The sequence below is a fragment of the Leptonychotes weddellii genome, chromosome 3 (assembly GCF_054177405.1).
Source record: "Leptonychotes weddellii isolate Sample4059 chromosome 3, ASM5417740v2, whole genome shotgun sequence".
NCBI classification, from domain to species: domain Eukaryota; kingdom Metazoa; phylum Chordata; class Mammalia; order Carnivora; family Phocidae; genus Leptonychotes; species Leptonychotes weddellii.
Genome location: NC_138371.1, coordinates 7871938 through 7896780, shown reverse-complemented (window position 1 = coordinate 7896780; position 24843 = coordinate 7871938). Strand labels below are relative to the sequence as shown.

Genomic DNA, 24843 nt, shown 5'->3' with positions numbered 1-24843 from the left:
AAAAAAGAAAAACAAGATCACTCATTTTATATTGCTATCCAGCCTGAGGGTAGTCTTTTTTTACCCAATTTTCATTGTGGAAATAGTCACAAATCAGATTTTAGAAGGAAAAAAAAAAAAAGCCTGTGTAATTATCCCTTATTACTATTTATTCATATTTGACCATATGCAGATGCTGCACTAAGCATATTTAAACACATGTAATTTAATTCTTATGCTAAGTTGTGAGGTAGCTATTTTTCTCATTTTAGAGATGAGGAAAAGGGGCTTAGAAAAGTCTTAAGTAGGGGTGCCCGGGTGGCTCAGTTGGTTGAGCAACTGCCTTCAGCTCTGGTCATGATCCCGCAGTCCTGGGATCGAGTCCCGCATCGGGCTCCCTGCTCGGCAGGGAGTCTGCTTCTCCCTCTCACCCTACCCCCTCTTGTACTCTTTCTCTCTCTCTCTCTGTCTCAAATAAATAAAATCAAATCTTAAAAAAAGAAGAAGAAAAGTCCAAGTAAGCTAAGGCATGGTGAAATCAGGATTTGAACCCAGGTTGTCTTTAAAGCTGTGTAATTAACCCCTGTGCTTTATATAATTGGCCTGCACAACTGTATGGATAGTCTAGCACCTAGCACAATATCTGGCATGTTGTAGATATTCAGTATTTATTTGAATTAAGGAAATCAGCCCTAGAAGCAGGAGGCCTCAGAGCCAGCTATCTAAAAATGGGTTCAGGTGTGTACTACATTTCACACTTTCCATGACTGCTTATTTAAGTACTTTAATAGTCTTTGTGTGTAACAATCTTATTATTGTATGTGGGGTTTTTTGTTTGTTTGCAGTTTTTGCTTTGACCACCAAGTTTATGAGTCAGATCTAACAGTTAAGTTAGTGTAGAGTCCTATGAACTCAACTGTCTAGGAATGTGTTGTCATTCAACACTTTTCCTTATTGTCTCTACACACATACACCTACATCCATGCACACCAAAGTGTTGTCTTCCTTAGAGCAGGCGCCCTTCATGTTTGTGGCATATAGTAAGTGCGTAGTCAGTTTGTGGATGGTTGAATGTCCTAATGAGTCGTTTATAGACCATTTGACTATTTTTCAGTATTTGTCAGTACATAGGTGAATAGAATTAGTTACAGTTAGGAGGAGGCGGTTGCACAAGCCAGAAGCAGTCAGATTGCCTAAGAAGGGCAGTGCCTAGCAGTGCTCACTCTAATGATGTTATTAGACTTTTATTTTCCCCGTGGGTGTTCTGTATGTTCTCCAGCACTTTTTGGGGTGGAGCTTTGTGCTCTTAGGAGTATTCACATAACAAAGCAGTAATTTGCAGTTTTTGTTCTTTGTAAGATATTAAGTGACCATTTCTAGTATCATCTGGTCTCCATCTGTTTTGAAGAAGAGAGTAGACTCCCAGTACAAAAGACCACAGTTACAGAGCAAGTAATGAAAAGGAGAATGTATACCAAACTGTTAATACCTGTTGTCTCTATAGGCTTTGCTGGTGACTTTCACTCTCTACCTTGTGTCGTCCTTCAGTGTTTGAATTTTGCATAATAATGTCACCATTTCTTAAAAACTAGAAGTTTAACTCTTAGTGATGGACATAGGTGCAGAAGTAGATAGAAGGACCTTCATTATTCTGACCCCCAGCCCAACTTCCCCCCTCTCACCCCCAAGGATATAGAAGCTTGCTGAAGGCTTTGCATATGTGAACAACAGCACAAAAAGTGTTTTTGGTTTTTTGGGTTTCTTGGTGATTTCAGTAGTCCCAATCCTTATGTGAACCAAATTTCCCAAAATATCCCCTAAGGGTGATATTGGCCCCATTTACAACCACTGCCCTATGTGGAGGATAGTGAAGGTCTACATTTGGTGTCTGTAGCATAGAGAGATTGAGAAGATAGAATTGACTGAAATTGTGAACTGATTATGTATGGAAGAGCTAACAAGTAGAAATTGTCTGGTATGATGACCAGGGTTTGTGACTGGATGAACAATGGATTCATTCACTGTGACGGGGAACTTAAAAAAAGAAGTAGGACTTGGGATGAGGTTTGAGTTGCCTGGAGGACATTTACAGAGAGCAGTAGTTGGAAGTGTAGGCTGATTGGTTGGGGCAGGAGATGGATTTCAGATTATTAAAACCATGGGTAGGGGTGCCTGGGTGGCTCAGTAGGTCAAGCATCTGACTCTTGGTTTCAGTTCAGGTCATGATCTCACGGTTGTGGGATTAAGCCCCACACTGGGCTCAGCACTCAGCGCAGAGTCTGCTTCGGCTTCTCTCTCTCCCTCTCCCTCCCGCTTGTGCTCTCGCTCTCTCAAATAAATAAATCAATAAAATCTTTAAAAAAAAGAAAGAAAGAAACCAACCATGGGTGGATGAGATCAATTGGAATATAGAGTAAGAACACAGCCAAGGGTGGAACCCAGAAGGACATCAATGTTGAAGTAAAGATGAGTCATTGAATTAAATGCAGAAAGGAAGGGCATTTGGAGAGAAAGGGAAACAGCTAAGGGAGAGCAATGCACGGAAGCTAAGGGGTGTGCAGTGCTCAGTATTCACACAAATTCCTTTCATGCAGCTTTAGCATGAAGTTCCATAAATGTTGGTTTTAATATGAAACTAGTATATTTAATTATTCTTTGCCCAGTCCCTCAAATTTTCAGGTTAAATTTCCTGTCTAAGGCTTCTTTATCTTTGGGATTCAAGCATACAGCACGGTTCACCATCAGGAGCAAGCTTACCTCCAGTTTGAGAATTGTAGGTATGGGTTTCTACAGCCCTCTAGAATCCTAACAGTGGCTGGTTTTCTCCCAATTGCATTAATAATTTTGGCTCAGCCCAAAGAGTCCTGCTGAGGTATATTATGAACCAAAAAAAATTTTTTTGAAGAGATGGAGGAAATTGGTTGTATTTGAAAGCTAAATGGATTTTTCAATTATATATTTTTGTCCATTTCTTTTTTTTTTTTTAAAGTTAACTCTTTTTTTTTTTTTTAAGATTTTATTTATTTATTTGACAGAGCGAGAGAGAGATAGCGAGAGCAGGAACACAAGCAGGGGGAGTGGGAGAGGGAGAAGCAGGCTTCCTGCCGAGTAGGGAGCCCGATGTGGGACTCGATCCCAGGACCCTGGGATCATGACCTGAGCCGAAGGCAGACGCTTAACGACTGAGCCACCCAGGCGCCCTATTTTTGTCCATTTCTTTCATGAACTCCAGTTATGTCCAAAACATAGTTCAGGCAGTTTTAAAACAGTATTAAGAAATAGTCTGAACATACAGAAAAATTGAGTAACAATGAAAACCCGTATGCCCACCACCTAGATTTAAAAATTAAGATTTTTACCATATTTGCAAACATGGTACTCTGGCTTAGAAGTAGTTGGCATATTCTGGGAACAGAAAGGACATCAGTGTGGCTGGACCTCTGTGATAAAGGTCGGGGCACTGGGCCATGACTTGGAAATGGGTAAAGCCTGGGAGGGCCATGGTCGGAACCTGGATTTTATTATAAGGGCAGTGCAGAATTATTGAAGGGCCTTCATCAGTGGGCTCTTGTAACTAATCCCTAAAACTCTCTCAAATACTTGTCATGAAATACTGCTGATGGTAAAGAAGGAAAGCGTTCCTTCCCCTGCGGGAAAGGCAAGCAGGTCGTTATGGTGAAAGGTGTTTTTTAACCATCTTAATCCTTGTTTACCATTGCTGCTTCAGCCCGGGTATCTCCATACTCTTGGGATTGTCAGTTCCAAAACCGTTTCACATCCTTCAAGGATCTTGCTGAGGCGTGTCCACTTCTTGTTTTGGGTGCTCGTTACTAACTATATTTCCTCAAAGTACAGTCTTACTAGTTTTTATGTTCTGCAAAATTTTGGCCGCATAGTATACTAATTACAAGGAATGATTGTGTCATGCTTCCTCTTTCCCTCACAGAAATACTTTATATGGGTTCTCGTCGGCAGCTGTACTCTTTCTACTCTGACGAGTATTTGGTTTATGGTAGAACCTTTTAAAACCCCCTTTGCCCTGGAAAGTCACTTCTTCCACCATTGAGCCAGAACTGACAGTATCTCTGTTGCATAGCACCATAGCACTTCCTGCAAAATACCATTAAACATACCCACCCTCCACCCAGCATTGACTTGTAGCATCGTTGCTATCATTTGCAGAGTACAAATAGGAAAGATTGTATTTTCAGAGGATTTACTGTGATTGTGAATTCACTGTGTTTATGGAAAAGCAACCTGCATCACCCCCCTCCAAAAAAAAAAAAAAGTAATGGGAAAGAATGATCCAGGATTTGTGGAGGTCTGTGTCTATGAACATAACTTGTGTACCTAGCCAGGTAATCAGATAATGTAACAGCCACTTGGGATAACTCAGCTATAATTGATCTAAACTTCTTGTCATAGACAAGATATTTAGATGTAATTTTATGCATTTTTGGATTTTTGAGAACCTGTGTTTGAGGACATTTCTCTTTGGTCCTGTGATTAAGCAGATTTACAAGCTGATAGGAAGATGGTGAGCTATCTAGGTGATATTTGGGTGTAAAGATTGGTCAGAACAGATCATATCAAAACATGTCAAGAAATAACACACTTGCTCATGATTTAATTGAAGGCTTAATGTTAGTGTTAATTTGCATGCTCTTTCCCCTTGAGTGTGTCTTTATAAACAGATATGCAGGTCACTGTATCTCAAATTTTAGAGAAAAAGCATTCAAATACTTTATTCAAGTGAAGTCTTAGGCAAAGTTCAAAAGAAGTGTTAATGATGCTGTCTGTGCATTGGAGATATTTTATGTTGACATGGGGAAGAAAACTTTGGCGGAGGTGGGCAGTGGGCCTCAGGGACAGTTAAATACAGGAGTTTGGAGCTCACAGTTTGAAAACCACGGACCTAAGTGATCTGAAAGGCTCTTCTCAAAAATGTTATCTTTTGGTATCTTATATGAGGTTGTTTAATGTCTATGAACATAACTTCTTTCAGTTTATTTAGTAAAAGTAATTATAAGATCTGACACGTTCCCAAGTTACTTCCATTGTTTGTCTTGTTAGTAACTTTGTTTTTTCATGGTGACTTCTTGGAATAGTTGATGTCCTCCTTTTACATGATGTAATATTGTGGTTTATGTGGTTGAAATATTGTTTTCGGCTACCCACAAAAAATTAAGAACTTCCAGAAGTTCATTATCCCTAGGCTTTTATCCAATGAGTTCCTTCATAGGAGATAGTCTTATCCAGGCAAAAAGAGTACACATTGAAACTGTCACTTAAGGGACTTGAGGATCTGCTGGGAGATTTGCCCAAGGCTCGGTCCCAGAGTCTCTCCAACTCTGAGACCCTAACTGACTGAAGAGAAGGAGGTGTGTGTCCAACTGGGTGCTTGGGAGGAAACGGTGTAAACACCGGCCAACATGCATCTGGAGAGACCTAGAGAGTGAGCCTGTTGCCAGTGCTGTTTGGCTGAGCTCCTTACCTAGCTTTTTGCCTCAGTTTCCTCAACTGCCAAATAGAGATATCTATTAATTAAAGGTGTAGTGCAATGATTAAGGACACTTTGGATCAAGACAGACCTGAGCTGGTTTTATCGCTTACTACCTTGAGTCAGTTTCTTGACCTCATTAAAGTTCACTTGTAAATGGGAGTAATAATGTCCCTCAGGGAACTCTTTAAAAAGATCCCATAAGATGATGAATTAAAGTACTTAGTGTGGGGCCTGGCAGTACTATTTGCCCTGCTCATCAGCACCAGCATGTTCCTCCTCAAATGGGTGGTTAGGAGAGCAGGTGATAAGGTATTTTTGAAAAGTACGAAGTGTGCGTAATTCTAAGATATCTCTGCATTATCATTTCCCTTGTATATTTGTGGGTTTCCCAGTTCCTGCTCATTTTGAAAGTCTTGTTATAAAACGACTTTCTCAAACACTGATTTTCTTCCCACAGTTCCAAACATTCATTGGAATGACATTTTCCACCCCGTTGTTTATTTTAGAAGGTTGTTTCCTGTCTTGGGTTATTGAATATTAGACTGTTTAACATCTTTTTAAGTCTACCTGTGTTCCTATGAAGAAAAGAAGTTCATACTCATGGGATTCAAAAAGTATGTCTTCTATTGACCCCACTTTTTCTCACTTGTGCCTTGTGCTGTGTCCGCAGGTAAAGCAGGCAGAGCTCAGCGAGGTGTCTGTTGCTGCCGCCATGCCGTTCCCATTCGGGAAGTCTCACAAATCTCCAGCAGACATTGTGAAGAACCTGAAGGAGAGCATGGCCGTTCTGGAAAAGCAAGACATTTCTGACAAAAAAGCAGAAAAGGTATGTATTTGGCTTTATTTTATATTTTCAGTCTTTTGTTTAGGAGCAAAAGTAAGACGGATTATGAGGTGATTTTAAAAGATCAGTAAATCCCAGTTTGGGGTTTTTAAAATAGAGTCCTAAAGTGCCATTTGCTGCTGCTTAAACACCACATGCTTTCTTCTGTACTGCCATCTAACAGATCAATTTCTAACTTTTTTCTCAGTTTTTCATTTCAGGTTTTCAAGTTTGTTTAAATTTGCGGGGGGGGGGGAGTTGTTTTGTTTTGTTCTGTTTCGTTTTCATTGTTGAAGTGGTTTATTTGATTCCTGAAATCACTGTTTCCACTGGTAGTCTTCTTGGAGAGGCGCCTCTCCCGGTTTCCTTTCCTCCTTTCCTTATTCCCTTTACCCATGACGAGTATCTTCCTCTACCCAGTCTCCATAGTCTAAAACTTGGCTTTCACCCCAGTCTGTCTCCTTCTTCTTTAAGATGTGATCTTTCACGAAATAGTATCAACCCCTACTTGCTAAGGGATTTGTGAATTGATTCTGACTTCCATTTCCAGTTGATGAAGACCCTCTTGACCTTTCTTAAGGACCTTAGCAGTATCTTAGTCCTTAATACTCTTTCTAAAATACCTCCCCTGCTTTAAACCTGCCATGCGGACTCCTCCCATGGCACACAAGGCACTTCATGACCTGGTCTCTGTTTCTCTAGGTGATTTCCAACCCCACTTCCCCTTATTCAATGTGCTCTAACAATCTCAACTTACCTCTGTTAGAGCAACTGAAGCAAATAATCAGCTATACTGTTTTTAATGCCTTTGTCTTATCTACCCCTTCCATTTCCACCTCAGCCGCCATTCATCTTTCAGAACCACCCTATACCTTTCTTTTCCTAGATGGCTTCCCAGAGTACTCCCTTTCCTACCTCATCCTTGTCCCCTAAAAGATACCTCTCCCTTTTGGCCACCTCCTTTGGAAATGCCAGCACTGCCGCCATCTTGAACATGATTTTATTTGTGTCGGATTTTTGTCTCCCTTATTAGAACATGAACTCTTTGACCCATGTGTTATTCCTGGTCCACTTGTGCCCTCCACAGTTCCTGATTCCCATGGGCTGGATACCTACTATTGTTTGAATGAGTGTTTCAAACATTCATTGGAATGACATTTTCCACCCCGTTGTTTATTTTAGAAGGTTGTTTCCTGTCTTGGGTTATTGAATATTAGACTGTTTAACATCTTTTTAAGTCTACCTGTGTTCCTATGAAGAAAAGAAGTTCATACTCATGGGATTAGGATTTGTGACAGGCTACTCAGTAGATCTTCCATGGAAATTCTAGATAGTTTCTTGCATTCCCATAGTAAGATATAGATAAATGTTAATGATATGATAAAACTTAAAAAAAAAAAAAAGTCTGGTGTAATAGATGATAGCTAGATTCTTGTATTTGTGTTTGCATTCAGTCTGCTGTCTTATGTTATTTTGGTTGAAGTATATAAAGAAAATCTGGCCCATACAGATGTATAGGTAGAAAAGGGAGGTATATTTTAAGAAAAGCCTTTCAGATAATTTTGAATATTTTTTATACCAAACCAAAATTCAACAATTGATAGTTCCTTGGTTGTAATAGAATCTGAAAGTATATGAATAAACTTTTCATGCTCTGCATTTTGAAAAGATCTTTTATCCATGCATGATTTTCTAACATTCATCATTTAGAAAGTATCGGATCGCTGACACAAACACATCTTCCAAATGCTGACACATTATACATTATAAAAAATTCACATTTTTCAGTATTACCACTAATCCCATCAGAAAAGTCCAAGTATTGGAAAGTGGTCGGACTTACGCCTGTTGTATTCAAAATTGAAATTTGATAACAAATACTCTTGGGTGTTTTCCCTAAAAGTGACAGGTTTACTCTATTCACTTTCAAGAAAATGTCTGCCAGATTTCCAGGCCTGAATGATTTGTCAGTTTTCTTTCAAGTAAAAATGATTTTCCATTAAAAAAGTGGCTTGTTCAGCTCACAGCTCAAACAGTCATACAAGTACTTTTCCTTAAGACAGCCATTTATACTTTAATTAGGGGTAGAAAGTGCTTTATGCACACTCCCCATTTATCACACCAAATGTTAAAAAGACGTATGTGTATTCAGAGATCAAAATTTAATAAAATGAATATTTCGTTCCTGCTTCCTCATGACATTCCTAAGTGAAACTGACTTTGTTTGTTTGTTTGTTTGTTACCTGAGTGCATGATGATGAAGATTACAGTGATGGCAGTACAGTTTGCTGCCCATGTCTTGACTTGGGCTCGGGGGGTCTGTGCCATCAGTGCAAATGGCAGTATAGCAGAAAAAGGCAAATAATGTGCTCGTATTGATTGAAAATAGTTTTGGCCTCACGGTCCCCTTGAAAGGGTCTCAAGGGTCCCCAGAGGTCAACGGTTTGAAATCTGTGGGAGTTAATGGAAGGTGTATGTGCATAGGTGGGTTGCATCGGGTAGGGGGAGTATCCTAATTTTGAGGAGTCATATGAGGAAGCCTCATTGAGGAGGTGGCACTGGAGATGAGTTCTGTGATTATAGAAAGCAAGTTTAGGGTTGTCTGGATGGCTCAGTCGGTTAAACATCCACCTCTTGGTCTCAGCTCAGGTCATGATCTCAGGGTTGTGGGATCAAGCGCTGCTCTCTCTCTCTCTCTCTCTCTCTCTCACAAATAAATAAATAAATAAAAATAAATCTTTAGAAAGCAAGTTCAGTCTCTGTTGGAATCCACATCATCTACTTTACTAAATCAGTAGTTTTCAACCAGGGGCAATTTTCCCCTTTACATTTGGCAATATCTAGAGACATTATTGGTTTTAACACTGGAGGGACGGCTCCAACTGGCATCTAGTTAGTATAGGCCAGAGATGCTGCTAAATATGGAAAAGCCCCCCACAACAAGGAATTATTTGGCCCAAAATGTCAGTAACACTGAGGTTGAGAACTACTGCTTTAAACCTTAGCAAGAATAGACTTCCTACTATTAGGATAAACAAAGCAAAGAAAAATAGTTGAATTTATGAAAAATAAATTTCATTTCGAAGGAAAGGGATGACTCTGAAAGGCAATCCATGCAAATTACTTATTCTGAAGTAGATTAAGAAGAGGGAGGAGGACCCCTAAATTTCTGACTCACCTTGTTATCAAGATTCAAAAGGAAGTAGCAACTGATGCAGATGGTGAAGAGGGAACTGAGACCTGAAAACAGTGAAAAGATGAAAATCTGATCACTCAATTAAAAACCATGAGAAACAACTTTGACCTCATACTTAAGACTGAAAACTTGACGGTAGTCCCGTTAAAACCATGCTTGCTATGACTTATTTAGTTTGTTCTGGAAATCTAGCCAGTACATAAAGAAATGGCTTAGAAGTAAAAAATAATAAAGCTACTGCAAATAAACAGGGAAAATTACATTGTTGAGATATTCATATATCTGTATAAAACACAAGTAAACCAGTGTGAAAATGAGAGTTCGCAAGGGCGGCTAAATCAATAGAAAATTCATAGCATCCCTAAATGCAATCAGAACTATCTAGAAATTGTAATATTTTAAGAAAGTATTTCATTTACAGTAGCAACAAAAGAAAGTACAGATGTCTGGGAAAACTTTCATCAGGAAGTGTGAAGAACCTGTTTGAAGAAAACTATAAAACCTTGTTCAGAGACACCAAAGAATACCTGGTCCATGTTATGAGCTGGCATATAGTTAAGATGCCATTTCTTCTCAAATTAATTTTTAAGCTTAAAGCAATTTAATTCAAATTACAGTAGGATCTTTTTGTAACTTAAAAATTATTCTGAAGTTCTAGAAGAATAAATAAAATAGCTACAAAGTTGTGGCAGGATTGAAGGAATTTAAATTCTACTTTGTTTTGAAACAAAACACTTCAAACATCCACTCACAGTCTTTCCAACCATAGTTAATGAAACTCGGTCCTTCTTGTTTTTCAGGCCAAAAGTCTGGCGTCATCCATGACTCCTTTCTCATTTCCCAAATCCAATTCATGAAGCAAGTCCATTCACTTTATCTGGTTTAAAAGCCAGAATCTAACCATGTCTCCCATTTTGCTAGTTACCACTCTGGTCTGAGCTACCATTATCTCTGCTCTGGATTACTACAGTATCCTTTTAACTGGTCTCTCTTGCCTCCCTACAAGCATAGTGGTTCTTTCAAAACATGAGCCAAATATTTCCCTTAGAATAAAAGTCAGAGTCCTTACAAGGGTCTGAACTAAGTTCTACAGTCCAATTCCTTGCCTAGGCCTATTTTTGTAAGGCTGGTGAGCTAAGAATGGTTTTTACATTTTTTAAAGGTTCGGTTTAAGAAGCAAAGAAGAATATGCAACAGAGATCTTATGTGGCCTGCGAAGCTTAAAATATTTACTGTCTACCCTTTAGCAGAAAAATACATGATGACCCTTTCCCTGGACATTCAGGTCTATGGCTTCAATGGTCCCTTCTCCAGGTTCTCCCCCAACATTGACTTCCTTTCTTCATACATTCCAGTCTTGCTTTTGCCTTTAAGCCTTTGCATGTGGCTGTTTCTTTTGCCTAGAATGTTCTTCCTCCAGCTCTCTGCTTGGCTTACTCCCTTATCACCTTCAAGTCTTTGCTCAGATGTCACTTTTCACCCAACCCCCTATTTAAAATGCATCTGTCCTCTCTGGCATTCCTGTTCCTCTTGATCTTGCTCTATTTCCCTTTGTAGCACTTAACATTTTTAATATACTAATGATGTTTGTTTATTCTTTCTTCCCCCTGTTAGACTCTAAACCTTCCAAAGATAGCTCAGTAACTATTTGCATTTATTTGAAAGTGGAATACAAAGCACAGTTAACTTGAAATTCTGTTATCTTGTAACTCTGAACACTTAATTCCTACTGAATAGGATAAAACAGATATTACTGAGAATATGTAACAATCTGTATTTTGAGTTTGTGACTAATAAGAGTGTATAATAGTCAGGTATCTTCTAGATTTTTATGACGTTGGCCAAGTATCACATTCCCTTTTAGTGCTACCACACATCGAAGTAGTGAGATAAATGACCCTTCTCAAGAGATCTACCCTGTTGGTCTTAGTGTCTTCCAAATAGTTTTATGTTCATTAATTATCTTCCCCTGTAGTTCAGGATGCTCAGAGGACATTTTTAATGATTGGATGAATAATTATACCCAGTGGACATGATTAGTGGATCACTCAGAGCTTCTAGGCAGGGTTCTAGTGATCTGTTGTAAGATACTGTCCTCAACTCTAAGCTGTTGATTTGTTGTTATTGATTTATATGAAGAGAATTAAGGGCTTACTAGCAGCGTTTGTGAATGACAAATATTGTAGAAGGATAGTAAATTCTGTATGTAACTGACTCTGGTATCAGAGGAGGGTTAGTTAGCTAGGGATGGTGGAGCAGAGGTTGAAGGAAGGGCATGGTCTTAACTGATAAAATGCAATACAGAAAAAACTACAGCTTTGGACTAGAATCTTAAGAAAATAAAAACAAAAACCAAAAAAACCAGACTAGATGCCAAAGGCATCTAAAAGAGAATCACTAAAAATAACTTGATTAAACCAAAAGAAGGCAGAAAAAGAGGAAAAGGGGGATTAAAGAACAGATGGGACAAATGGAAAATAAACAGCAAAATGATAGACTCAAATACCATATCAATAATCACATTAAATATAAATGGTCTGAATACTTCAATTAAAAGGCAGAGATCATAAGATTGAATGAAAAAGCCCTAACCTTATGTGCCTATAAGAAATGAACTTTAAAGATAATGACACAGGGGTGCCTGGGTGGCTCAGTCAGTTGAGCCTCTGACTCTTGATTTTGGCTCAGGTCATGCTCTCAGGGTCATGGGATCAAGCCCCCCACATCAGGCTCTGTGCTCAGTGTGGAGTCTGCTTGGGATGCTCTCTCTCCCTCTCCCTCTGCCCCTCCCCCCACTTGTGCTTTTGCTCTTTCTAAATAAATAAATATTTTATAAATAAATAAAGATAATGACACAATTAGGTTACAAGGATGGAAGAAGGTATACCATATTAATACTTGTCAAAAGAAAAAGCTGGAGTGCCTCTATTAATATCAGTCAAAAGTAGATTTCAGAGCAAAGAATATTACCAGAGATAAACTCATTTCATGATAAAATAGAGGTTAATTAATCCAAGGGACATAACAATCCTAACTATGCACCTAGTAACAGAGCCTTAAAGCAAAATAAAGTAAAAACTGATAAAATTGCAAGGTAAGTCAGTCAAATCCACAATTATAATTGGAAATTTCAGTACCTCAATCTCAATACTTGATAGAACAAGCAACTAGAAAATCAGCAAAGATTTTCTAGTAGACCAGAAAGATACTATCAACCAACTTGGCCTGATGGATAGGTATAGAACCACAGCAGAACACTCCTACATCCTTTTGACATATGGCACATTTTTAGTAAGTGTAGACCATATTTTGGGCCTGAAAAGAAGTTCTAATACATGTAAATGAATAAATTTATATAACATATGTTCTGTGACTACAGTAGAATTAAATTAGACATCAATAACAGTCTTGGAAAAATTCCAGAATATTTGGAAACTAAACATACTTCCAAATAAATCATGGATCAAAGAAATTAGAAAGTTATTTGAGTAGAATAAAAATAAAAACACAACATCAGAATTAGTCTGATGTTGCCAAAACATTAGTTGGGGAAATTTTGTAGCACTAGATGCAAATATTAGAAGAAAGGTCTTAGTGCCTACCTTAAGAAACCAGAAAAAGAAGAGCAAATTAAGCAGAGTAAGAAGAAAGGAAATAAATAAAGATCAAAGCAGAAATCTGTTAAATAAAAATCAGGGAAAAAATCAAAACCAAACTTCTTTGAGAAGATGAATAAAATTGATAAACTCTAGCTAGGACTGATCAGGAGAAAACACACATCACCAGTATCTGCATTGAAAGAGTTGACATCACTACAGATTCTACAGATATTAAAAAGGGTGATAAGGGGATATTATAAACAACTTCATGCCAATAAGTTTGACAACTTAGATGAAATGGGCAGATTCTTTGAAAGACATAACTTGCCCAGGCTCACTCAAGAAAAAAAATGAATTAACTTTAATAGCCCTATATCCATTAAAGTAAGTCAAAATTTACTTAGTAATTCTCTCCCAAAGGAAAATCTAGGCATAGTTTCACTAAAGATTTCTACCAAACATTTAAGGAAGAAATAACACAATTTCTACTTAAACTTTTTTAGAAAATTTAAGAAAAAATAGTTCTTAACTCATTCTGTGAAGCCAGGATTATCCTGATACCAAAACCAAAGACATTACAAAAAAACTGTAGACTAATATCCCTTATGAACATAGATGCACAAGTTATAAACTAAATTTTAGCAAATTGAATCTAACAGTAGGACCATACATCATGACCAAGTGATACATTATTTCTAGAACCCATGGCTGGTTTAACATTCAAAAATCAATCAATGTAATTCATTGTATTGACAAACTACATGTCAGTAGATGAAAAGAAAGAAGGGAAAAAAAAAAAGATCCTGATTAAAACTCTCAGCAAATTAGGAATAGAACAACCTAACAAGGAGTAGCTACAAAAACCCTACAGCTAGCACTACATACATAATGATGAAAGGCTGAATCATGTATCTCCAAGATCAGGAATAAGAAAGGGGGGAAAAAAAAGAAAAAGGGACAGGAATAAGAAAGGGGGAAAAAAAAGAAAAAGGGATGTTCACTTTTATCACTTCTTTTCAGCCTTGTTCCGGGAGTTTCTAACCTGTGCAGGCAGGCAAGAAAATGAAACGCATGAAAAGGAAGAAGTAAAACTGTCTTTATTTGTGGATGACATGATCATCTACATAGAAAAGCTGAAGGAATTTACAAAAAAGCTAGTAGAACTAATACATAAGTTCAGCAAGGTCACAGGTTACAACATCAATATACAAAGAACAATTGTATTTCTGTATAATAGCAATGAAAACCCCAAAATTGAAATTAGAAAAAAAATCATTTGGGGTAGTATCAAAAAAATATGAAACATTTAGGGATAATCTTACAAACGAAGTGAAAGACCTATACACTGAAAACTACAAAATCTTGCTAAGAGTTGAAAGACTTAAATAAGTGAGAGAGATACCTGTTCGTGGGTTGGAAGACTCAGTGTTGTTAAAATGTCAGTTCTCCCCAAATTGTGATTTATAGATTCATTCCAATCCTAGCAGGCTTTTTTATAGAAATTGACAAGCTGGCTCTAAAATTTGTATGGAGATGCAAAGGACCTACAGTTAAAACAAATTGGAACAAAAACAAAGTTGGAGGGTTCACACCATCTGATTTCAAGAATTCTAAAGGTACAGTAATCAAAACAGTGTGGCATCAACACCAGTGGAACAGAACAGAATTAAACTTACATGTGTATGGAAAATTTTTGACAAAGGAACAAATGCAATTCCAAAGGGTAGTTGTTTCAACAATTGGTGCTGAAACAGTTTGATAACCGCATATACAAAAAAAATGTTGGACCCATAACTCATGCCATATACGAAAATTAACTCAAAGTGGATCACACAACTAAATGTAAAACCTAAAATTATAAAGCATCTAATAAAAGAAAATAGAAAATCTTTGTGACCTTGGGCTAGGCAAAGAATTCTTAGGTATGATACCAAAAGCATACTCTATTAAAAGAAAAAATTAATAAATCAGAATTCATCAGCACTAAAACTTTTCTGCTCTTCAAAAGACACTTAAAGAATGAAAAGACAAGCCACAGAATGAGGAAAAATCTTTGCAAAGCATATATCTGATAAAAGATTTCATCCAGAATATACAAAGAACTCTGAAAACTTAACAATATGAAAACAGACAATCCAGTAAAAAGTGGGCAAGAAATCCAAATATACACTTACCCAAAGAAAATACACAGCTTTGAGGTAAGCACTTGAAAAGATGTTAATCAGACGCCTGGGTGGCTCAGATGGTTGGGCGTCTGCCTTCGGCTCAGGTCATAATCCCAGAGTCCTGGGATCAAGTCCCGCATCGGGCTCCCTGCTCCTTGGGAGCCTGCTTCTCCCTCTGCCTCTCTGTCTCTCATGAATAAATAAATAAAATCTTTAAAAAAAAAAAAAGTTAATCATTAGGGAATTGCGAAGTAAAACCATGAGGAAATACCACTACACACCATTAGAATGGCAAAAATTGAAAACTCAGGCTATACCAAATGATTATGCAGAACATCTGGAACTGCTATTGGGAATGTAAGACGAGAAACCACTACCAAAAACAGTTTAACAGTTTCTTAAAAAGCTAATTTTGCATCTAGCATCCATTCCTAGGTATTTACCCAAGAGAACAAAAAATATATGTCCACACATAAGACTTGTACATAACTGTTGATAGACATTATCTATAATAGTGTAAAGTAGGAAATAGTCCAGGTGTGTGAATAAACCAGTTGTGGTACATCCATAGAAAGGAATACTACTTAGCAATAAAAAAGAAGGAGCTGTTCCTGTACACAACAACATGAACAGATCTCAATTATGTTGAGTGAAAGAAACCAGCTTATAAAGAATACATAAGGTATGGTTCTGTTTCTATAAAACTCTACGGATAGCTATAATGACAGAAAGCAGATCAGTGATTGCTTTGGGATTGGCAGGGATGTGGAGGGTTAGAGTAGGGTTGGCAAAGTAGGGGACTTCAGAGGGCTCTTGGTGGTGATGGATATGTTTAATCTCTTGATGGGTTCATGGGTATATACATAAGTCCGAACTTATCAAATTGTACACTTTAAAATCTGTGTGGTTTCTTTTATGTCAATTATAATTCAATAAAGAGAGTAAGAAAGGACTATCCATGGACCAGCTGAGAGAGATGGCTTACAAACCATATACATTTGCCCTAAGAATAGATCATGTAGTAAAGCACCTAGAAAAACTACTGAAAGCCTAGGTGGCAATGATAGAAATAAAGTATTTAAATTCAAAGTGATCATCTTCTGCTGTATGTAGACCAGTCTGTACTTGAGGATGTAGAGAAACTAGAATGTGTTGAGGGAGGAATGTCCACCTGGCACAGAAATTGAGAACTCTGCCATGAGGAATAATTGAATAAACTGGAGATGTGAAGTAGAGAAAGAATAAAATGTGAGCCCTAAGCCCTTAGTAAAATGTCTTTAGGGGATCATCTTATGTGAGGAAAGGGAAGGTTCCAGATGGTGGCAGGAGATAGAATTAAAACCTGTAAGTGGAAGTAAAACAGGGAGTCCAATTTCATCTTGCTATTAGGAAAAATAGTAGGTGGAAATTGGCTTCCCTGCGAGAGAGCAGGTTTCTGTCTCTGGATATGTGTTTGGCACAGGCTAAGAGCCCACTTAGGTCTTGTAAGAAGGAATACAAACTTTGCATGGTTGACGCATCCTTATGCTGAAACAACACCATTATTTTGCAAGGTGCCTTCATAGAGAATAGGCGTCGGTCTTATTTTGAGGTATAATAGTTTCCTGTCATTATTCTCATGATCCATATAAAGAAAGCTGTTGTTTTAATATAACCCATTGTATTGGAGTCAGAGGTGGAATTCACTCCTAGCTCTGCCAGACCCATGGTGAATCTCTGCCTGTTTCTGCTTTACTCATATCCATGGGCATTTTCTCATTCATTTCTTGTGATCTTGTAGACAAAATGATAAATACAACATTCGAATGCTTATGCCCCTGTTTGTAATATGTTGGTATTTTTATTTGTTTTATATGGTACACAGCTGCCATATTAAGAATTGTATATAGGGTGCCTGGGTGGCTCAGTTGGTTAAGCGACTGCCTTCAGCTCAGGTCATGATCCTGGAGTCCCGGGATCGAGTCCCGCATCGGGCTCCCTGCTCGGCAGGGAGTCTGCTTCGTCCTCTGACCCTATCCCCTCTCAGGTGTTCTCTCTCTCTCATTCTCTCTCTCTCAAATAAATAAAATCTTTAAAAAAAAAAAAAAGAATTGTATATAATACAAATACATTAGTCCCTTAGGAACCATGCCACACCTTTTTAAAAGAATTTGAAAACTATTTTCCTTATACTTTTAGGGGGAAAAATGATTTATCTTACCCATCCTTATTTTTAGGTATCTGGGGCATGGGGGTGGAGTGGGATGGGGTGAAATTTGTTCTTTCATTGCTAACAGCCACGTAAATCTGTGTATGTAATGACTATTTACACACTCTTTGCCCACTGCATGCTGTATAAGGAAGGTATGACTGCCTTGTTCAGCTTATACTTGGGTCCCTTCAGCACTGTGAATGCGTGTGTTCAGTGTTGAATGGCTATATTCACTCATTTCATGAGAGGAATAAGTTTGCTCTATGTTGGCATATTTAAGAGGGGCAAAGGGAGTAGCCTTTTCTAGCATGGCCATTTAACAGTGACTCATGGTTACTCAACTTGTTTAGAGTAATCTTTGACACCAAAAGGTTATTAATAGGTTATTCTTAGACCATGATCTTTCAGCTTAGACTACTCAGGCATTTTCTTTAGTAGGGAGGTATGTGTGTGTGTTTGTAGGAGTTGTTTTTGTTTTTTTTTTGATTAACACAAGAATTAATGTGAAAATAGAATTGTTTTTATCAAATGTTTGGCACCAACAGTATTTTTCAGTTTACTTTTAGATTCCATCTCACATCCTTTATCTTAATTTACTTTGATTTAAAAACTTCCTTTTCTCAATGAGGTCATGTAATAGATCCCTTTTTGAGAATGAATTGATATTTAAGGCATTAAACATAGATTGGTACATATGTAGAGGACACTTGTTTAAAATGATTCTTTTGCTCAAGAGTAGATACAAAGAAATTCAAAAAAAGAAAAATATAAGACAAGGGGTGCCTGGGTGGCTCAGCTAGTTAAGCGCCTGACTCTTGGTTTTGGTTCAGGTCATGATCTCTGTCTGGGTCCTGAGATTGAGCCCCACCTTGGGCTCCGTGTTCAGTGGGGAGTCTGCTTCCTCTCTCTCTCTCTCAAATAAATAAATCTTCAAAACAAAGATATAAGACAAACTATAAATGATTTAAGCCTCCCTCCTCCCCCCACCAAAAAATCTGAGCTCTTTGAGGCATTTCTCAATAATAACTAGTTACATGTAAATTATAATAAATTTGATTATATAAACTAATGGTGAACAGAAGCATGGAAAGTTTGCTTAGTAGATCATTTCAAAATTTTTCCTAAAAAAGATGGCTTAATAAACAATGATTCCCATCTGAATTATGTTTCCTTATGCCAGGTTTCGTGTGCATGGTGGTTGGAAGGACAGGCTCTTGCAAAAGATAACTTCATTACTTCCATTGTCATCTTTTGCAAAAGATTCCCAACTTGATCGAATCCACAGACATTTTAGTGCCCTCATCTCTGTGGGCAGATAGATGGGCACACGGATCAAATTTTGTCCCTATTCTTAAGGAGTTTATAATCTACTAGAGGAAATAGGTTTATATATAAATAACATAATGTAGTATAGAGAGACTTGGAGATATGAAATGAAATTCCGTGGGAACCAGGAGGATAAAACAGTGCGTACTGACCTGTCTCAGAGACAGGTACAGATACAGCTTTAAGTTTGAAGTGACATTTGAACTGGATTTTAAGGTGTTGCCAGGCAAAGAGTGAGAGGGAATGGAATGTGAAACAGTTTATGTCCGGAACATGGTGACAAGTTCAGAGGGACATTATAGGCTGACTGGATAGAGGGGAGTGGTGGGAAGTGAGGCTGCAGGTGTAGGTTGTAGTAGATTGACAAAGGCCTTATATACAATCTAAAGATGTATATACTGAGGGAGCTGCAGAAATCTTTGTGGTGGTGGTTTTGCCTTGTTTTAAATCTATTTTTAAATAATTATTAATTCATAAGTTTCAAAAAAGTATACAGGGAGAGCCCTTGTACCTTTCCCCCAGTTCCCCCCAGTGGTAAAATGGCACATAACTATGTCCAATATCAAGACCAGGAAATTGACATTGATACAGTCCACAGGCCTTGTTCACATTTCATGAGTTTTATGTGTGTGTGCGTGCGTGCGCACCCACGCGTGTGTCTAGCCTTGTGGTTTCTTTGTAACCACCACCACACTCAAGACACAGAACTGTTCCATCACCACAAGGCCCCCCTTGCTATCCCTTTATAGCCACCCCCATCCTCTCTCCTTCCCTAACCCTTGCTGGCAACCACAAATAATTTTGCTATTTCAAGAATATTTTATAAATAGAATCGTACAGTGTACAACCTTTTGAGACTGGCTTTTTTTCACTCAGCTGAATTCCCACAAGATCAATGCAAGTGGTTGTGAGTAGTGATAATTCCTTTTGATTGCTGAGTTTTACTAGTCCATTCTGTGGATGCGCCCCAGTGTGTTTAATCAGTCACCCATTGAAGGACATCTAGACTGCTTCCAGTTTTTGGGTATTACAAATAAAACTACTGTGGACATTTTTGTACAGGTTTTGTATGAACGTAGGTTTTCATTCCTCTGGGATAAATGCCCAAGAGTACAATTCTTGGGTCATAAGGTAACTGCATGTTTAGTTTGCAAGAAACCACCAAACTCTTTTCCAGCGTCGGTGTACCACTTTTCATTCCCACTAGCAATGTTTCATGTCAGAGATGAGGTGAGATAGTAAGCGTGTTGGAGAAGATGGACATAATGGCAGAAGATGAACTTCGTGAGAGAACTCTGGTGACAGGGAAAGCTAAAGGATGAGAAGAAGCAAGAGAAGAGACTAGATTTCTGAGGGAGAATTTGAGAGGATTTGATAGTTGTATACTAACTCTAGGGTCACATAACTTCTGGCCTATTTTCTCCCCACCAGATATTTTCCAGTGCATGAGTCAATAAACTGTGGCCCAGGACAGCCCATTACCTGGTTTAATAAATAAAGTTTTATTGGAACACAGCCATGCCCGTTCATTGACGATGGTCTGTGGCAGCTTTCCTGCTGCAGTGGCGGAGTTGACTGGTTGTGACGGACACTATATGACCCACAAAAAGCTTGCTACCTACTTATCTAGGGAAACTTTGATGTTTCTGATGAAACAGATTAAAGCAGGGATTCTTATTTTGGTTAGAAATGGGGGCTAGGGAAAGTGTGTGTTTGAGTATGTGTATTTTGCTTTTAAACTTAGTGTTCCAAAGGTGTGCTCTAGATAGAGAAGCTGACCATGGTTTCAGGTGCTCCTTCTTCCTTTGTCCGTTTTTTTAGTTTTACTTTATCCTCATTTGTATGTTGGGATTCTACGTAAGATTTTTATTTTAAAAAGTGGTGATGGACAGTAGGGAGCAGGATATCAGTGGCCCCAAAAGGATTTTAAAAACCACTTGGGGCGTCCAGGTGGCGCAGTTGGCTAAGCGCCTGGCTCTTGTTTCAGCTCAGGTCTAGATCTCAGAGTCGTGAGATTGAGCCCTGTGTTGGGCTCCGCAGAGAGTCTGCTCAAGACTCTCTCGGGGTGCCTGGGTGGCTCAGTCGTTAAGCGTCTGCCTTCGGCTCAGGTCATGATTCCAGGGTCCTGGGATTGAGCCCCGCATCGGGCTCCCTGCTCCGCGGGAAGCCTGCTTCTCCGTATCCCACTCCCCCTGCTTTGTGTTCCCTTTCAAAAAAAAAAAAAAGACTCCTTCTCCCTCTCCCTCTCCCTCTCCCTCTCCACCCCCCTGCCCCTTGCTGCTTACGCATGCTCTCTCTCAAATAAGCAAATCTTCTTTAAAAATCCACTTATTTGTATGATCTCTGATGTTCCTTTCAACATTTAAGATGCTCTGATTCCATATTGCAGCGTCGCTCTAAATCTCACATTTCAGTTCATAATTCATTTCCTCTGAGAAAATTGGTTGGTCTGTCTCCTCCTGACTGAAGAAATGTTGCCTTGGGCGCCTGGCTGGCTCAGTCAGGAGAGCATGCAACTCTTGATCTCTGGGTTGTAAGTTTGAGCCCCATGTTTAGTGTAGAGATTACTTAAAAATAAAATCTTTTTAAAAAAGAAAGAAGTGTTGCCTTTATGTTCCTGGCTCACAACCTTAGTCATCAGATCTTTCTCCTTACTTCAGCATCTATTTGCCAAAGCCCTGTTCATTTGAAGTCATTTGGTGGGGGAAGAGGAGGCTGACATCTGCAACTTCTCTCTCTTTCTCTTTTCCTAAGCACTCTGTAGGTAACAAGGGGTTGCGAGGCGTCTGGGTTGGTGTATGAGAGAGCTGTGCTCCTTCCATTATGCCTAATGGTTGTGATTGATATATATATAATCTCTTTATATTTAAAGCTCCTCCTCATTCCACTACCGCATGAAATGACTCCTGTTGACACGGTAGGATATCTGCACAGATTCTCATTCATATGTCCCCCCGCCCTCTCTCTCCCCGGGCAAATAAGTAATGAATGTGGGAGCATATTATTCTGTAACCTGGTTTATCTTTCAGGTTTAATGTTAACATCTTTGCATGTCAGTATAGATCTACTTAATTACCTTTAAAGCTTGCCATGGTCTTCCATTTTATGGGGACGTTATAATTTAACCAGTTCAATGGGATAACTTTTCATCTAATTCTTTGCTATTATAAATCACACTGCTTATACTTATATCTTTGTGTAATTATCTATTTCCCTAGGGTAAATTCCTGGAAGTATAATGTGTGATTTACAGAGCTATTACACCTTTTAAAGCTTTTTGGTACATTTTGCCAAATTGCCATCCAGTGTGTTGTACCAATTTATTTTTCACCCACCAGACTTCTTTTTGAAGTCTTTACCTCTGGCAGGAGGGAAAAAATATTGTACCATTTTAACTTAATTATTATATTGAAGCAGACTATCTTTTTTTAAAGGGTTTTTTTGCCTTATAATTTATAAATCAGGCATATCTATACTTTAAACATATTACTTCTGCTGTGTTTATCTTTAAATGTGCTTTATATTTAAAGTTGGGTTTACCTAGTTAACTTTATTAAAAATTGAGGGTAAGAGAGTGGGCAGACCCAGTTTTCTGAAAACCCCACAACCCCGTGCCTGCACCTGTCAGTAGCCACCTTGTCACCTTTCACTCCTACTATGAAGCCACTTTGAGATCTGCTGATAGTTGGGCCTTGTTGCGTCCAGAGCGGGAGTGGGTGAAATGGCTATGAGCACGTCAGGGACATGGTCTAGAAGCACTAATGGGTAAGTGAATATCTCCTTTTGTCTTCTAAAATTTTTTCACATCACTGCTTTGTGTCTCAGTGGTTGCCACTAATGATGGTAAAATAGTACAGTGATGGGTACTGTGGGAACATTGGGCTTAAGGCTAGAGCTTTAACACAAAACCTTCTGAGTTTTTGGAGGTCTTGATGTAGGCCATTTTTACTAGTGTTTGGCTTACTAATTTCTTAATTTCCCACTTTGCTGTGTTTTTTAAGGGGAAAACAGGCAGTGGAAAGACTCCCAGCCTCAGTTCTAATTGGAGAAGTTATTAAATGGATACTACACTTAAAAATTTGAAGTAGTTCCTATGTCCTCCCCCTGGGAGGAAAAGTGATACAGTTCTGATATTGTTACCAGTGAAGTGAGTGTGCAATGTGAACTTCGGAATACTGGTCACTACTTAAGTTGATCCTGTAACTTAAATTGTTTAATTTAAAAATATCTCTTGGAGATATTAATTAAAAATAAAGTTTGTTACCAGTCCGTTGTATGTGGAAGTCAGTGAGGCTTCTGGCAGAGGATTAATATGCCTCCCCCACCACCCCCGGCAGTATCGACAGTGCTTCTCAACTTGGAGCCTTGACCCTGAGAAGCTCTCTCAAGCCCCAGATTCTTTTCTCTGTGACTCTGCTCCACTGGGTATCCCCAAATTCCCACTGTGTGTGGCTCAGAACGCCTCAAGAAAACAACTAAGAACTTCTGTGCTTCTTACCTCGACAGGGCAAAAGCATGATCCACAGCAGCATGCTTAGTGAGGCATGATCCCCATCGTTTTCCAGTCAAGTGAGTGGCTGGTCATGAGGGGGCTAATTCTTTCACGTGCCTCTCTTCATGACCATGTGTTTGTGAAACAGTTGGCTGCTCTTAGTAGTCTGTGCCCATGAAACTTAATATGATGCTCACTGGCCACCCAAGGGTAGCATCGGTGTCCCAGAACACCGTGTTCAGCTGACTGAAATGTCTTAGACAATTGAGTCCATTAACAAAATCCTGAAGTCAGACCGTGTGCAAGTCACCATCATAGACATTGGAGCAGGGAGGGAATAAAAACGTGTAAGCAGGACTTTTCCAAAGCCCTGTAATAAGTTCGGGAAATGAGAGGTAGAGATGAGAAGATCTGACCCTACAAGGCCGGGGGCTGAAAAAGGGTAACAACTGCTGTGGCATCAGAGGAGGAGAGCGGGGGAAGGGACGGAAGGCTTTGTGGGTGTGGGGGCTCCGACGGTGGAGAGGAGTAGTGTGAGCACTCAGGGTTGCTTGAGGAGAGACCAAGATGTCAGGGCGAGAGAGTGAGGAGAGAGGATGGGGCAGTAGAGAATTGGAAGAGCCTTTATTTGGAATTTGAGATCTTAAGGTATGGAATCTGCACCTTCCACGAGGCCACACAACTAGCAAAATTGCCCGTGGGGGACTGGAGGCAAGGGGCCCTTTCTCCAGCACACATATATAGAGCCATCAGCCTAGGAACTCAGGAGGGCTGCCTCTCACCTGTGAAGAAAAAGCAAAATAAGAGAGTAGGTGAACTTTTTAGACTTATAAAATGATTGCAGAAAGAGTTTCTTTCTCTTCTCCCAGCTTCCCCAAATGTTAACATTTTTCATAACCAGTCTAATGATCAGAATCAGGAAACTGACATTTATATGATAATATTAACTAATCCATGGGTCTCTCTCAGATTCATCAGTTGTTCTACTCATGTCCTTTTTCTGGCCCAGGATCCAGTTCAGGATGACACATTGCATTTATTTGTCACATCTCCTTAATTCTCCTTTAATCTGGAACAGTGTCCCAGTCTTCCATTGACTCCCATGACCTTGACACTTTTGAAGAGTTACTGGCCAGTTGTTTTGTAGACTGTTCCTTAGTTTGGGTTTGGCTGATGTTTCCTCATGATTCAATGCAGGTGGTGCCTTTTTGGCAAGAAACTCACAGAAGTAATGCTGTACACTTGGCAGTGCCAGGAGGCATGTGAGGTCAATGGTCCCGTTACCATTCCCTTACTTCTGTCACATGGTTATGATGGTGTCTGCATGTGAAAGTACTGTTTTTCCTTCTGTCATTAATAAGTCTCTTGAGGGGATTGGGCATCTTTTTTAAAAGTCCCCCAAGTGATTCTGGTGTGTGTCCAGGGTTGGGATGGAGGATGGCAGAAGTACATCAAGATGGATGGAGAAGTTGAGGGTGTTTTCATTATGAAGTCTTACCTCAACATGGAAAGAGTGAAGCAAGATGTTCAGATAGGGAGCAGAGAGATAGAGAGACACTGAAGTCTCTT

At 39.0% G+C, this 24843-nt stretch overlaps 1 protein-coding gene across 1 annotated transcript in view; it reads left to right on the top strand.

The window, feature by feature from the left end:
- The window catches only part of CAB39 (calcium binding protein 39), an 86398-nt gene that overhangs the window by 30705 nt on the left and 30850 nt on the right, over nt 1-24843 (top strand). The window contains exon 2 of the mRNA XM_081813421.1: nt 6153-6308. Within this exon, the coding sequence (XP_081669547.1) occupies nt 6195-6308 (114 nt within the window). The 5' untranslated portion in view covers nt 6153-6194. The remainder of the gene's footprint in view (nt 1-6152; nt 6309-24843) is intronic.